General features: G+C 43.5%; 1 protein-coding gene across 1 annotated transcript in view; it reads left to right on the forward strand.

Moving 5' to 3' along the window:
* The window catches only part of ITGB5 (integrin subunit beta 5), a 97928-nt gene that overhangs the window by 24128 nt on the left and 58716 nt on the right, over positions 1-15084 (forward strand). The window contains exons 3-4 of the mRNA XM_077320418.1: positions 4600-4804; positions 10676-10925. Coding sequence (XP_077176533.1) covers positions 4600-4804; positions 10676-10925 — 455 coding nt within the window. The remainder of the gene's footprint in view (positions 1-4599; positions 4805-10675; positions 10926-15084) is intronic.

The raw sequence follows: 15084 nt of genomic DNA on the forward strand, positions 1-15084 counted from the left end.
TTTATCGAGCCATTGCGCAATAGAGGGGGCCTCCATTGATTTCCAGTTTTTCGCCCAAATCAGGGCCCAGTAGATATTGTCTGTCCACTGGCCTCAACCAAATGTTTCACAGAAGAGCTCCATTTTTCAGGGCCTGTGGAACTGTGCTAGCTCTGTCAGGGCCTGGATCTCCTCTGAGAACTCATTCCACCAAGATGGGTGCTAGGACAGAGAATGATCTGGCCCTGGTTGAGGCCAGGTGTGCTTTCCTTGGGGCCAGCGATAATCAGCCAGTTGGAGTTGGCTGAGTGTAGTACTCTTTGAGGGGTACAGACTTACCCTTAAAGGTAATTACCAATACCATAAGCTTGATCTGGGATTCAACTGGTAACCAGTGCAGCCATTGGAGCACGGACCAGATGTGGGCCCTCCAAGGTGTTCCTGTGAGAACCCTGACTGCTGCATTCTGAATCAGTTGTAGCTTCCACAGGACAGGGATAAGGAAAACCCCATTTAGAGTGAGTTGCAGAAATCCAGTCTAGTGGTGACCATCGCATGGATCACTGTGGCTAGGTGTTCCGAGGCTAAGTAGGGTGCTAGTAGCCTGGTTTGGCGAAGGTGGAAGAATGCCTCCATAGAGAGGGAGGCATCCAGGATTACTCCATCCAGGCTGGGTGATTGAATTTCCTCACTAGGACCCTTTCTGCCGAGCCACAGGACCTCTGTCTTTGAAGTGTTGAGTTTCAGACAACTGTTTGAGCCATCCCGTCACTGCTTCCAGACATTTGGCTAAAGACATCTGGGGGTGAATCCGGATGGCCATCCATCAAGAGGAAGAGCTGGATGTCATATGCATATTGATGAAACCCAAGTCTGAACCTCTGACCACCAAAGATGGTGAGGAGTTTAGAGACCAAGACATATGAGGAAAGGTTGAGGGAGCTTGGTCTGTTTAGCCTGGAGAGGAGACAACTGAGAGGGGATCTGATAACCACCTTTAAGTATTTTAAAGGCTGCTATATAGAGGATGGAACAGAGTTGTTTTCTCTTGCTCTGGAGGGATGGACCAGAACCATTGGGATGAAATTAAGGCAAAAGAAATTCCATCTAAACATCTGGAAGAAGTTCCTGGCAGAGCAGTTTTTCAGTGGAACAGGCTTCCTCAGAAGGTGGTGGGTTCTCTATTTTTAAACAGAGGTTGGATAGCCATCTGACAGAGAGGCTGATTCTGTGAAGGTTCAAGGGGGTGGCAGGCTACAGTGGGTAAACAATAGGGTTGTGAGTGTCCTGCATTGTGGGGAGGGTGGGGGGTTGGACTTTGCAGGAGGTCCTTTCCAACTCTTGTTATTCTGTGATTCTATGACCACCTACGCAAGAGGGCACATAAAGATGTTAAATAAAATAAGAACACATGAAGAGCCCTTCTAGATCAGACTACTGGTCCAGCATCCTGCCTCACACAGTGGCCAACCAGCTCCTCTGGAGAGTCAACATCCTAATGGGCCTCGCCATAGAATAGAAATTTCTCTCCACTTAGAATAAAATATATCTCATAAAGGCATATTGTGTGCTCTCTGTTTGCTATGATGTTTGAACACAACAGCTGCCATGAGCTTCTAGGAAAGGGCAGGGTAAAAAGGTAAAAATAAATAAACAAATCTTCATGGCCTTTTTGCTTCTGGCTTTTAAAATATATCTCTGGTGAAAATTTGAGCTTCTGTTTTCAATCATTAAGGCTGGCTTATCTAATGAATTGAGGATATAATTTTTGACTAAAACTGGAAACCTTCATAATGTGTAGGTGGGAGCAGCTGTGGGAGGGAAGAGATAATAAAGTTATAATACTGTGTTGGTAGACAACTATGTAATATTGCTCTGTTTTAATAATTTATGTGTATTTGTACTTGCAATTTGAAGTTAATATATTTTCACCTTTCTCCTGATGCAGTTTCTAGCACAAAAAGCACATGTGCGTGACCCACAGAAACATTGTTCACATGCTTTCCTTTTAATAACAGACTGGAATGTCACTGTTTGAAACCAGCTAGACTTTCACTGTATGTTCCAAATAGCACTTTTAGCCAAAGAGATATAATTTCATTTTGACAGGAGTTTGCATTCCTGTGAAAGCCCTAAATAGTAAGAAAAGGACTATATGAATCATTTATTTAATATTTTTTGATACTCAGAAAAATGTGAGCCTTTTTTTAAAAGGTCTGTTGTGGCATAGTACTGAATGGTAAGTGGTGTAGTGGTTAAGAGCAGCAGACCCTAATTTGGAGAACTGGCTTTGATTCCCCACTCCTCCGCATGCAGCTGTCTGGGTACTTTGGGCTAGTCACAGTTCTCTTAGAGCTGTCCTCACAGAGTAATTCTGTTAGAGCATACGTGGCCCCACCTACCTGAGAGCCAGTTTGGTGTAGTGGTTAGGAGTGTGAAATTCTAATCTGGTGAGCCTGGCTTGATTCTGCACTCCCCCACATGCAGCCAGCTGAGTGATCATGGGCTTGCACAGTACTGATAAAGCTGTTCTCACCGAGCAGTAATATAAGGGCTCTCTCAGCCTCACAGGGTATCTGTTGTGTTTGTAAGCTGCTTTGAGACTCCAGATATTGAAAAGCAGGATATAAAAAGATTCTGCTCAGTTCTAATCGTAATTCACTTGTTTAACTTGTTGATCTGCTTTTTCTCTCCCTCCCCCCCATAATATGGGGGTGATAATGCCTAGCTTACCTTACATGAGTGTTGATGTGGGACACATCTTCTGGTGCACCTCATAAAACAGATATATAGATGGACTAGTAAATAAGCCCGCTGCTCTTGGAATGCAGCGGGCGCTAGCAGGGGTTTGGAGGGTGAGGGAGCGGCCGTCGACGGGCACGGGGCGAGGGGGTGGACTCTAAGAGGGTTGTGGGGCGCCGCGTGAGGCGGAGGCAGGTCGTCCTGCCCCCCCTCGCAGCGGTGGCGGTGGCGCAGCCTACCCGGAGCTGGTGGCGTGGCGTCCATTCTCTTCCTCGCTGGCGACTCCCTCGGGTGGCGGCGTAATTCGGGCGGCAGCTCCCTCGGGCGGCGGCTCCCTCAGCTGGTGGCCTGACGCTGCGAGAGGCACTTTGCGCCTCTCCCCACGTCAGGCCGCTGGGCAGGGAGCCCCCAGCAGCCGCGCTCTGCGTGACTGCCAGGGGCTCCCTTGGGCAGCGGTGTGACTTGGGCGGCAGCTCCCTCGGCGGCGGCGGCTCCCTCGGGCGGTGGCTCCCTCGGCTGGTGGCCTGATGCGGCGAGAGGCGCTTTGCGCCTCTCGCCGCGTCAGGCCGGCGGCAAAGGAGCAACTGCGAGCCATGTTCTGCGCAGCTCGCAGTTGCTGGGGCTGGGAATCGGAGGTCGGAGGTCCCTCCGATTGTCTGTCTGGAGGAAGGGTCCAATCCGGACCCTTCCTGATCCCGGACACATCCCGCCCCAGAACCCCTTACCCTTTTATTTAGTCCGTGGCGCCACGGGCGGTGTTAAGATATCACATCTGTTGTCCCGCCCATGAAGCGCGCCAGAAGATGGAGGGCCCAGCCAGTGGCCATGCAGGCCCCTTGGGCCTGGACAGCCGCTGTGCAACCCGCAGGAGCCAAGGCAGTGGCTGCCCTGCTCCCGAGGCCGAGGCCATGAACACACCAGCCTCGGGGGCTGAGGCAACCTCTGTATGACCCACAGGGGCTGAGGCAGCAGCTGCCCCATCCCCAAGGTGTTTGCATTGGCTTCTCTGCCCCATGGGGCCTGGCCTGCTGTTGGGTGACTTGTGGGGGGCGAGGCAGCAGCGGAGGAGCAGGTAAGAAGGAGGGGGAAGGGTGGCTTGCTTAGAGGGAGGTTGGGAAGACATTAGGTAAGGGGGTAAATGGAAGGGGGGAGGCCAGTGAGTTTGTGTGTGTGTGTGTGCTTGCTTGGAGGGAGGTTGGGAGGCCATTAGGTAAGGGGGGAAATGGGAGGGAGGTAGGGAAGTGAGTTTCTGTTTGTGTTTGTGTGTATTTGGGAGGGAGGGAAAGTGGCAAGATGGCCCTGACAGTCAGTCCAGAGCTGGTATGTGTCCCACATACCCTGTGATAGTCAGACTGTCAGGACAAATTTTTTGAAGGAACACCATGATCCTAAAATGAAGAACTTTGTCCACCTGGGAAAAGCTCTATATAAATATTGTATTAAACTGGACATAGCAAGTACAGAATTGTTTGATGGGTAAGGGCAAAGTGATTAAAACATTTGCCTATGCCTACAGGCAGTCTTCCATATGAAAACTATTTCAGCTTTTTCAAAGAACAGCAGATCTGGACAGCAGACGAGCTGGCTTGTAGTCTGCCAAACCATGTTTTGATTCCTCAATCTTTCTGGACTGTACCTTCTGGACACCATAGTCTGCTGACCTGATTGACTATGTAAACAGTAATTGATCATGGCACTTCCACAGTTAAGCTTTTATTGTTTTAAAATCTTCCTTCTTGTTGTTGTTCTTTCCCTCAGACAAGCCTTCTCTGGGTTAGACCCAGTAGGGGATTTCTATGAATGTAAAGGATTTAATCCATGAGTTGTAACACTGATTATTTTTAAAATCTCTGTTCTTCACCTTCTGATTCCCTGCAGGAATTTGGCAGCAAAAAATCTATCACTTCGAGATGTGACTTCACTGAAAACCTGATTGCCAGTGGTTGTGCAGAGCACTTTGAGAGTACAAAAAGCAGTCTGAATATAGTGAAGAACCTTCCTTTGAGCAGTAAAGGCTCCAGTGTGACTAATTCAGATGTTACCCAGATAATACCTCAAAAGATCTCTCTCAATCTGCGGCCTGGTGAGTTTGTTTGTTTATTTACATTTTAGGTAGAGTTAGCATTGAATATCTTACACTTGAAATGGATAATTTACAAGCAACTTGGATATTCCATGTATCACTAAAATAAGTGATTGAGATTCACATTCATAGTCTCAGTCCCTCTTAGGACTGCCTATCTCCGTATGCTGTACCATGACAGCTCTGCTCGTATCAGCAGGGGCTTCTGCAGGTGCCAAACTCCAAATGGGCAAAATCATCAATTGCCCATATGCATGCTTTCTCCAACGTGGCTCCCACCTTGTGGAATGGCCTCCTGATAGAGGTCAATAAAGAGACCCCACTCCCCTGGTCTTCCGCAAACTATGCAAAACTGAACTGTTTAAAACAGGGCTATTTGGTGGAGGTGATAAAGATGCACAGTACAGATATGTTTCACAAATTTACTTGAATAAATGATTTGGAACTTGTGATCTTTATTGCTGTATGTAGCTTTTGTAAGCAGGATCGTATGTAATTTTTGTACCTCTTAATATGTCTTGTTAATAAATATGCTATGCTCCTGTTCTTTTTGGTGTGTCTGGTTTTCTAATATCCTGATGGATTGGTTATTGAATATCTCATTTGAAGATTGTACTGACTGTGTAATCTACCTTGAATCCATGGGAGTGAGGTGGAATATAAACATAAATAAGTAATTTCAATATTTTAATTAAATGTATCATTTATTTTATAAACTTTTAATTCCCTGCATTCTGTAAAAAATAGCACTATAGCATTTGTAGCAAATGATACAACTGTCAAAGGTCAGATTCATATATTCAGGTATGCACTTAAGAAACAAGACCTCATTCTGTTTGGGGTACAGAGAAGTTCTGGATAACAAGACCTGCAGTCAAAGGTTTAGCTCATTAATTCTTGTATATGAGATTTTCTTTTCTTCCCTCCCTTCCTGTCCCCCCCCCAGTTTTCTCTGTAGTTTTGCAGTATCTAAAGTAGTGATACTCATAGGCAGAGAAGGTAGACTCTACATCTGAATACGAGGCAGGTTTGAGCAACACTTTCTGGATACATCTGCTGAGGCTCATCTGAATGCACTACACTAAAACTAAATGTTGCACACTACTAGTTGCCCACAACCAGAGAAGTATCAAGGATTTAATCTGTAAATAACTCCAGCTTTTCTAAGGGAAATCATGTTTGGGATTTATATGTCACTTAGTCTTTCTGATTTTGGTTAGCTGAACAGTTGTGCCCCCCAAACAGTGTTTTGTTTTGTTTAAAAGATGTTGTTTTGAACTGAAGGTATGATGCTCTCTACTGTGCCTGGTAGCAGATCTCTGGCTCTGCTGAAATGATCATTCTATATTTAGCAGTATTGTAGATTTTTGTTACAGTAGTTCTAAAACAAGTTGATCTGCATAGTTTTGGGATTCTGTTAACCTTCGTTTCTTGTAGATTAGGTTGATAACCTTTGTTTATCAACCATTAGGAAACTGAAATGGTAGCATTTTAGTGAATAAAAAGATAGGCCAGTACTAGTACCGTTTCCACATGCAGGCATTTAAACTCACACTGCTTCCTGCGTGCAAACGCATGGTTGGAAGCCGAATGCTTGCAAGCCTCCTGATGGGAGACCCCCTCCTGGGTTTTCCCGCCACCTTGTTGCATCTTTTTGCCTCTCAATGAAGGCGGCAAGGGAAAACAAAGCGATCTTCTCTCCCTGCTCCTCGACTTGTCAATCACTGCAAGCTACCAATCCCAGCACAGTGGTTGTTTTGGGGACTCAAACTCCCCCTCCCCGAGCCTTGTTATTTAAAAAAACAAGCACGGTACTTCTGCATTGCTATGCGGTAATGCCACAACACGAGCATTAAAAAAAATTAGCATTTCAGCATTGCTATGGAGAAATGCCACAACAGTGAAACATTCTTTTTGGGGTTCTTGGTGTTTTGATCTCTAGTTAGGTTCAGGTAGATTTGTGAGAGGCTGGCCATGGTAACTGGACCCCAATGAGTGATCTTGTGTGAACAGTAAGGCTTAAAAACAAGGAGCAGAGACACCTAGCCGACTGGGAGAGGGCTGCTTCATTACACACACAAACCCCTTTTCCTGTTAAAACCCAAATGCCAGAAAACATAAATGAGGATGTGTTTTGGCTGTTAGATCCCAAAACAGATGAGGACAATGAAAATAATATTTTATTTTAATTTAGGGAATGTAGCTTTGCAGTCCCTCAGCAATGCGGATCATACCATTTAACAAAAAATTCTAGTAAAAATAAAAAGTTTAATCGGAAAAAAAATATTGTGAGCAGGAAATGGAGAGGGGATGGCGGGTGTGAAGGCGGGACAATGCAAGCGAGACTCACATGTTTCTCCTTTACACAGGCTTGCCTTTGATTGCTCCCAATGTGAAGCGAGATAAGGAGTGGCAAATCCAGTTTTGGCAATTTCCCTCATCGCAAGGCAAATCTGTCCGAAACTCGCTGCGGCCCCTTCACAGCCTCGGGTTGCTGACGCCTTCATGTGGAAGCAGTATTAAAACCTGCCAGTAACTAGAGGCTGTCCAGGGGTAAATTCTTCATGCGGAAATGGTCTATGTGTTAATTATTCAATTTAGCCTTTTAAACCTTGTCAGGGATAAAATACTCCTCAGGTTTCTGCTGGGTGTTGCCTCTTTAAGAGCCTGTTACAGTAGTCCTCAGAGCAAGCAAGAGAGTAGGAGGGACTCAGTGCTTCTCTTCTCAGTCTCCCTGCCAGCATCCTGGAATTTTACAGGGCCTACTAAGAATTTGTAGAACCAGGCCAGGACACTCCTGGCCAAGAGCTCTATAGAAACAGCTTAGTTATTGTTATTCCTTATTCCAATAGCCAAGTTACCTGCCCTACAGTTATCTTCAGCCAAATGCAACAGGGTGTTTATTTGTTCCACCACACAGAAGTTTTGTTTCTTGTCAGCAGTTCCTAATTTATAGAGGCATAAGTGGACGCTAGAAAAGAATTTTGTCCAGATTGAATCTAAGATGGAATGCTGAAATTAAGGAGGCAGTTTTATAAAGTTTATAAATCACACTGCAGGCCACCTAGCACTCATTCTTCAGGATTTTCTTTTTTTGGTGGTGGGGGGGTCAGTTGCATTCTTTGTAGTGGTGGATAATAAAACCTCCAAGTAACATGATTTTACTTTAGTGGTGAAATTTGAACTTGTGATCTCGAAGTTCAAGTTCCTCATATTATTTGCTTTCCACTGAGATGAAAAATGAAATGGAAAAAGCAGGAATTCAGGGTTTTTTTTCTTTATAAAGAAAGAGCCCTTAATGCAGTTTCAACCTTTGTACCAAAATATTTGGCCTTTGATATTTACTCACAAAAAGAGCCCTTTGTAACAAGTTAGAGACAAATATGAAAGAGTTGATTCATTAAAGATTTCTGTATGTTCCTGGAATATTTGTGTTACAGACCAGGCAAACCATAACAGAAGCAATTATTCCCCCCATCATTCCTCCCTTTCTGTGAGTGTTGCAAGGGAAACATTCTGATTTCTTTTGCTTGCATATAGTAATAATAATACCCTTGTATTTCTTCCTTGAGTAACATATATTCATATACCAAATTCAGACATTTGGTTTTAAAGTTTTAAAGTTTTGCCAACACTGAAAGCAACCCAGGGAAAATGTTGATTTTACCAAGAATGTGAAATGGCAAAGAGATTTAATCAATCCATTAGATGGCTATCAGCCTTTGGTTCCTTAGAATTCTAGTCTGTCTCACCTTCTCACTATCGCACCTATTCTCTATCCCTCCTTTCCTAAGCTCCTTTGTCTTCTTTTTGTTGCCTTCTCTGTTCCTCCGTCTTCGGCTTGCATTCATATGCCTTTTGTTTCTTCTTCCCTGGTCCTCTAAGAAATGACCTTGGAAAACACTGGTTGTCTCACTAGAGGCTTTACACGGACCAATGGGTTACGTGTGTTTTCTTCCAGAAAGGCACATAGTGATTCCCAAGGCCTTTTCAGATCACAAAATGGCACTCTGGAGCAGTTTAAACACCCTCTGTCCATGTGCTGTGGGCATAATCCAAACTGGGACCGTGTATGCCTGGAAATCTCAATTTTAACCAACAACTCCTAGCAGACATTTATATTGCACACTGGGTTGGTCCTATCGCAGCTTCTTCCTTTATATCCTACATTCACTCTTACTAATTAACTGCAACTGAGAACTAAGAATATTAGAAAAATTCAGACATATGTTGAAGGAGAAAGTGGATAGCTCTCCCATCCATGCTGAGTAGTGGTTTAGGACAGTGGTCCCCAACCCCCGGTTCAGAGACCGGTACCGGTCCGTAGATCAGTCGGCACCAGGCCGCGGCTCCTCCTTGTCCTCCTCCCCGGCTGCTGACTCAGGGGCTGCCCTGCCACTCTGCTGCCAGCTCATCTTTAGTGCTCTCCGTTGGCCGCCATGGCTGGGGCTCCCCCTGGCAGTGCCCCCCAGTGGGCAGCAGGAAGTCGGGTGCCGGCGGGAAAGCAAGTGGAGCAAGGGCTCAGGCAGGTGTGACATCCCTTGGCAAAAGACTACCCCCCCCCGGGCCTCAGTAAAATTGTCACACGTTGACCAGTCCCCGATGATAAAAAGGTTGGGAACCACTGGTTTAGGAGAAAGGTAGCGATATGTGTGTGTAGGTGTACATGTATGTGTATACACGTACACACACACACATATATATACAATATGGACCATACACTTATGAGGTTGGTCCTGTTTTTCAGAATATTAATGTGTCCAAGGAAACCAGCTACAATGATAGCTAAACAGATATTTGAACCTAGTCTTCCCAGGTACTGTACTGTCTATCTGCTTGACCAACCAACTTTCTTTTTGGGTGCTATGAAAGAAAGCTTGATTTTTTGGTTCTGAAAAGTAGTTGATGGGTTAAGGGAGTGTTTTCATCTTGAAACCAACCATCAGAGATGCTCCATTCCTTTATTTACTAGGTTGTATTTAATTTTAAAATTTGTGTCCTGCTTTTCTAAGCTAAATTCCCCCCCCCCTCCCCAGTAACTTTACAGTGCTCTTGTAAACATAAGCAAAGATGATTGAATATTACTGTTTTTATGTGAACCTTAGGCTGTGGAGGCTCTGGAAGTTCCAATATGATAGTGACTCTTCATTAACAGTACATTTATAACACTGCACTGTGCTGTGACCATGCTAGTTCAGCTTCTTCTGGCAGTCAAAACCTGGGCAAATCCAATGCATATTTTTGATACTGCATGGCAAAGCAGCCCCGTGGTTATTTGGAACAGTTGGAAGAGCTCCATTCCGTTCATGACTGGGTGTGGCTTGACCAGGAACACCTGTTTGCCTTATTTATTGCGTCAGAATTGGTATTTATTGCAGAGCTATTGAGCCATGTTGTATCTCTACTCATAGCTACCTCTCTAAGCCTGTCAGGGCGTGAGTGCCTTTGTTGACAATGGGTGGAGAGTAGTTGGCTCAATATAGTACAGCCGTGTTATGAATGGTGCCCATTGTTTCCTTATCCTGCATTTGGGATGCTATAGTTTATATAAATGGAGGAACCAGTATAATTGATATCCATGGAGAACATCTGTATTTTCACATCCCCCTTTAGCACGAATTGTCAAACTGCAGTGATTCTAGCTTCAAATGAAGAAATAGCTTACATATAATACAAAGAAGAAAGAATGCTGTTTGAATATTTGTCATATTGTTATGTATTGCAACAGAAAACCATGTGCAGAAACATTTGTACTTCAAACATTAATATCCATGTATTTTAGCTACTTTACATCATAAACAGAGTCTATCTAGAGAAAGAAAAGACTTGCTTGATTTGCTTATTAATATCTCTCAATCACTGCTTCTACAGGTGACCCGACCTCTTTCCATGTACAGGTTCGACAGGTAGAGGACTACCCTGTGGATCTATATTATTTGATGGACCTTTCCCTTTCCATGAAGGATGATCTGGACACAATTCGGAACCTGGGAACCAGGCTGGCTGAAGAGATGGGAAAGCTCACTAGCAATTTCCGTCTTGGGTTTGGGTCTTTTGTGGACAAGAATATTTCTCCATTTTCATACACAGCCCCCAGATATCAGAACAATCCTTGCACTGGGTAAGCATGGAGCATGTAATTTGCAAGGACATAAGCACATATTTATATTGAGCAACAAAACCCAGCAACTGATAGCACCATCCAAGTTTTGGATTGTATGAGTTAGTGCTCTATCACTGGATTGATCATTTGTTTGTTTGTTTGCTTATTTTCTACCCCTCCCCAAAGACTCAGGGACTATCACACTGGTTAAAAACACAGAACAAACATACATTATAGGAATTTAATGAAAACATAAACATTCTGAAACTAAATTAAAATTATTCAAAGCCACCTCCTTCTCCTGGGCAAAAAGATGGAGAGGATCATATAATATATACTCTCCAATGAATTGGTTGGATGGATTTTGGACAGGAAGTAAATAAAACTATATTACACTAGCTAAAATCTTTTCTACTATCAAGAATGATTCCTCTCAAATGTCTTTGTACATATGGCAAACTTATTTAAATTCATAGAGGAGTACCTTAATTCATAGCTTGCTTTTTAAAAATATCTAGTACTCGTGAAAGATTCCAATACATTAAATGCTGATCTGTCTGTTACATTTGTAGAATACAAACTGAGTTCAGGTCCTTATAAAACCCACATATAACATTAAGGAACCAATTTAACACCATTTCCATACATATTTGCCCTAGGGTCAATGTTTTAAGCTGCATTTGGGTAGAAAAGAGACTTGCAAAATGAAACCTAGTCAAACCAGGAAATTTTTAGCCAATCATGAATGAGCAGCATGCAAGCAGTAAAGTGATCTAGTTCGAACAGCTCAATTCATGTAATCAGTTTGTCCTAATGTTTGACTGGATCCCCTAGTATTAGTGGAAATTCCAATTTTAATATTCCATAGTTTTCTCAGTACAGTCTTCCAGTGCAAGGCAATTAATCATTCAGCTTTCATTTTAGGAAGTGTACATATTTTCAAACAATTATACATATTCTTGATCTGCGTTATTTTGAATACAATGGCCAGGATACAAAGATCTATTGAATTAGTGCTTTTTTTCTGCAGCAGTTCCCCTTGCTGTATGGCAACTCCCCTTCCCGCATCTGGAATCTATGACCCACTAGACTAGGGTTGCCAGCTCTGGACTGGGAAATATCTGGAAATGTTCATGGGTGGAGCCTGATAAAGGCAGAATTTAAGGAATAGAGGAACATCCATGGGGTAAAATGATAATAGAGTCCACTTTCCAAAGCAGTCATTTTCTCCAAGTTAAGTGATCTTTGTTGCCATGAGATCAGTTGTAATCCCAGTAGATCTCTAGGCATGACCTGTAGGTCAGTATCCCTAAGCAACATGGAGGCAGCCCACCAGCGATGTAATAGAGCTTAGCAACTATTTTTGTAGTCCTAAGTGGGCAGCAAAGTTGGAGGTTTATTGAGCCCCTGTTGGGCCATCATTAAATATAGGCATAAATCAGAAATATGCAGTTCATGTTGGCTTGTGGCTGAACCATGAACCAAACTGAACTGGGAGGTTTGGTTTGCAAACTATAAACAGAACATAAACATGGTTCGGCTCATGTCCATCCCTAGCCATCATACACAGCTGGTGGTTTGTATTTGGATCAATTATACAGGTTGTGTGGATTTGCAATAGATTTTTGACTGAAAGGATCTGATTGTATGCGGATGTCTTATAAAATTAACAAGCTGTGTCCCATTAATGGGACTGACTGGTTGCTTGGAAAAACACTGGAGAATCACAGGATAGATTGTCCTTATTGTTGATAATGGATGGGAAGATTCCCGAAGCACTTGGTCATGTTTGCCTCTCTATTGCCTGGTTTATAGCAATGGGAGAAACTTGCTAGCTGGACTTTATTCTTTCTAATGACAATTAATCACTGGATCTGATAGCTGCTGGCAGCACTATTAGAAACTGGGAGCAGGGCTACAGTTCTAAACACAGTAATTCAAGCAGATATTTCCAAAGCAACTTGCATGTGATTGAGATGGTTTGTTTTATGACAACATTTTTTACAAATAGATTATTTCATTTTTGCAACTTTACACCAGACAATTGTGGACAATTTCATTAGACTTATGAGATCAGTCAAAGTGACATAAGTAATCTTTCAGCATTTCAAAAACTCCTCTGGCTTCATAACTATTTGCTAATTACCAAGTTGCATTGGGCTGATTTAGTGATGCTTCATAGCATTTATTAGTTTGAACAAAGCAACTGCTCTGTGTACAATTAGGCCACTCCCTCCCAAGTAATCTTCCAGATTCACTTCTACTGCATATTCGTAATGAAATAAAATGGGTTCTAATAATGAATCAATTCTGTTTTTGAAAACTTGAGGTTATTTTTTGCAAATCTCAAGATTTTTTTTAATGAACCTTTGGCAGTGTTATCCTTATCCATGGTTCCTCTATATATTTGTGAAACACCCTGGGGGGTGGAACATGTCTGACTATCCAAGTTGGAATAAGGCCAGTCAGGGTGCAGCCAGTGATTGGCCCTGCCCCTGCAGCTCCGTTCTTTGACTCTAGCCTCTTTGCTCTCAGACGCACTTCAGTGCCTGGAGCCAGCAGCAGGTAAGAGGAGAGGGCCCTGGGCAAAGGGTCATGGTGGAGGGCCTGCTAACGAGGGCCTCTTGGCCTGCTAAGCAGGGCCTGCTAAAGAGTGCCTCCTGGCCTGCTGGGCTGGGCCTGCTGACAACGGCCTGCTGACTGCCTGCTACGGAGCTCTGTCCTGGCCCTGCTAACGAGTGGCTAGCCCCCGCCCGCCCCACTTGATCTGGCTGCGAGTTGCGGCCCAAAGCCACCATAACCTGCCAGGCCAGGTTAGGAAAGGGCTTTGAAGCTAGTATCTAATAAGCTTCTTGTACCTTCAGTGTGTGAGGGTGTCTGATTCTACAGAAATCTGATTAGACTATAATTAGAACTGGTATTAGAAAGATGGAAAGAAAAATTACATAGTGCATCCAGAATAAAGACTGCAAATATATTAGTTTAACATAAATATTTTCATCATACCGGCTGTATTTTTAATCTTTGCTAGGTAAAGCCTATTTATAGTTGAAAAATGGTAAAGCTTATATTTATTTATACCCTATTTGTATTTGTTGATCAGAAGCAATTAAGCAAATGGGAACTAACAGGAGTATTCAGATTGTTGTTGGATAGTGGCTTGTATCCCATATAAGAATTCCAGTAACAGAAGGAAGGGTGTTCTTTGGCATTTCTTCCCCACCCCATTGGAGACTTCCACCTCTCTCTTTCCTGCTGTTCCTGGGGGTCTCATGTTTTCCCAAAGCCTCATTTGGGGGATCATTTTGATCTTCAGCAGGAGGAGTAAGGAGAGGAAGTAAATGTCTTCACTGAGGTTAATGTCGACAGGCAGAAGGGTTTCCTGTACAACCTTGAAAATCATGAAGAAAAGACAAGCGGCCGTGCAGGACGCTGGAACATTGTCCCTGAGCAGAGAAGAAGAGTTGGCTTTTATATGCTGCTTTTCTCTACTAGTGGTTTAAAAGCAGCTTACAGTCACCTTCCCATTCCTCTCCCCACAACAGACACCCTGTGATGCAGGTGAGGCTGAGAGAGCCCTGATATCACTGCTCAGTCAGAAAAGCTCTATTAGTGCTGTGACAAGCCCAAGGTAATCCCGCTGGCTGCATGTGGAGGAGGAGTGGGGAATCAAACCAGCTCTCCAGATTAGAAGCCACCGCTCTTAACCAAGCAGTTAGCTGCTTCACACCTATATGTATGTGTATTGTTAGTCTCATCTTTGCACCATAACTAGAAATTTCATTTAAAACTTAAGCAGCAATTTGCAAATACTGGTATCAGTTACTAGAACAGGAAAAAAATCAACATTTGCATTTTGACAGAACAAGTTCTGTCAGGGTCTCGTGTTTCAAAATACTGTGCTGGTGATACAGATATCTGTTATCCCTATCCCTTTCCTAAAGTGAGGGGTATGCATACTGATTTAAAATCTTAAAAAGTGTTTCAGCAAGCTGTGGCTTGTTGAAGAAATAAAACTTGCAGCCAATGTGTCTGTTTACTCTAAAGTAAGTCGCACAGAGTGCAGTAGGACTTACTTGGGGATGTTTGCTTAGGTTGACAACCTTATTAGCAACTTATTTATGGCTGTTTACAATGTACTCCCTCTCCTCAAGCTCCTAATAGAGACGTTTCCCTC

The sequence above is a fragment of the Paroedura picta genome, chromosome 2 (assembly GCF_049243985.1).
Source record: "Paroedura picta isolate Pp20150507F chromosome 2, Ppicta_v3.0, whole genome shotgun sequence".
Taxonomy (NCBI): domain Eukaryota; kingdom Metazoa; phylum Chordata; class Lepidosauria; order Squamata; family Gekkonidae; genus Paroedura; species Paroedura picta.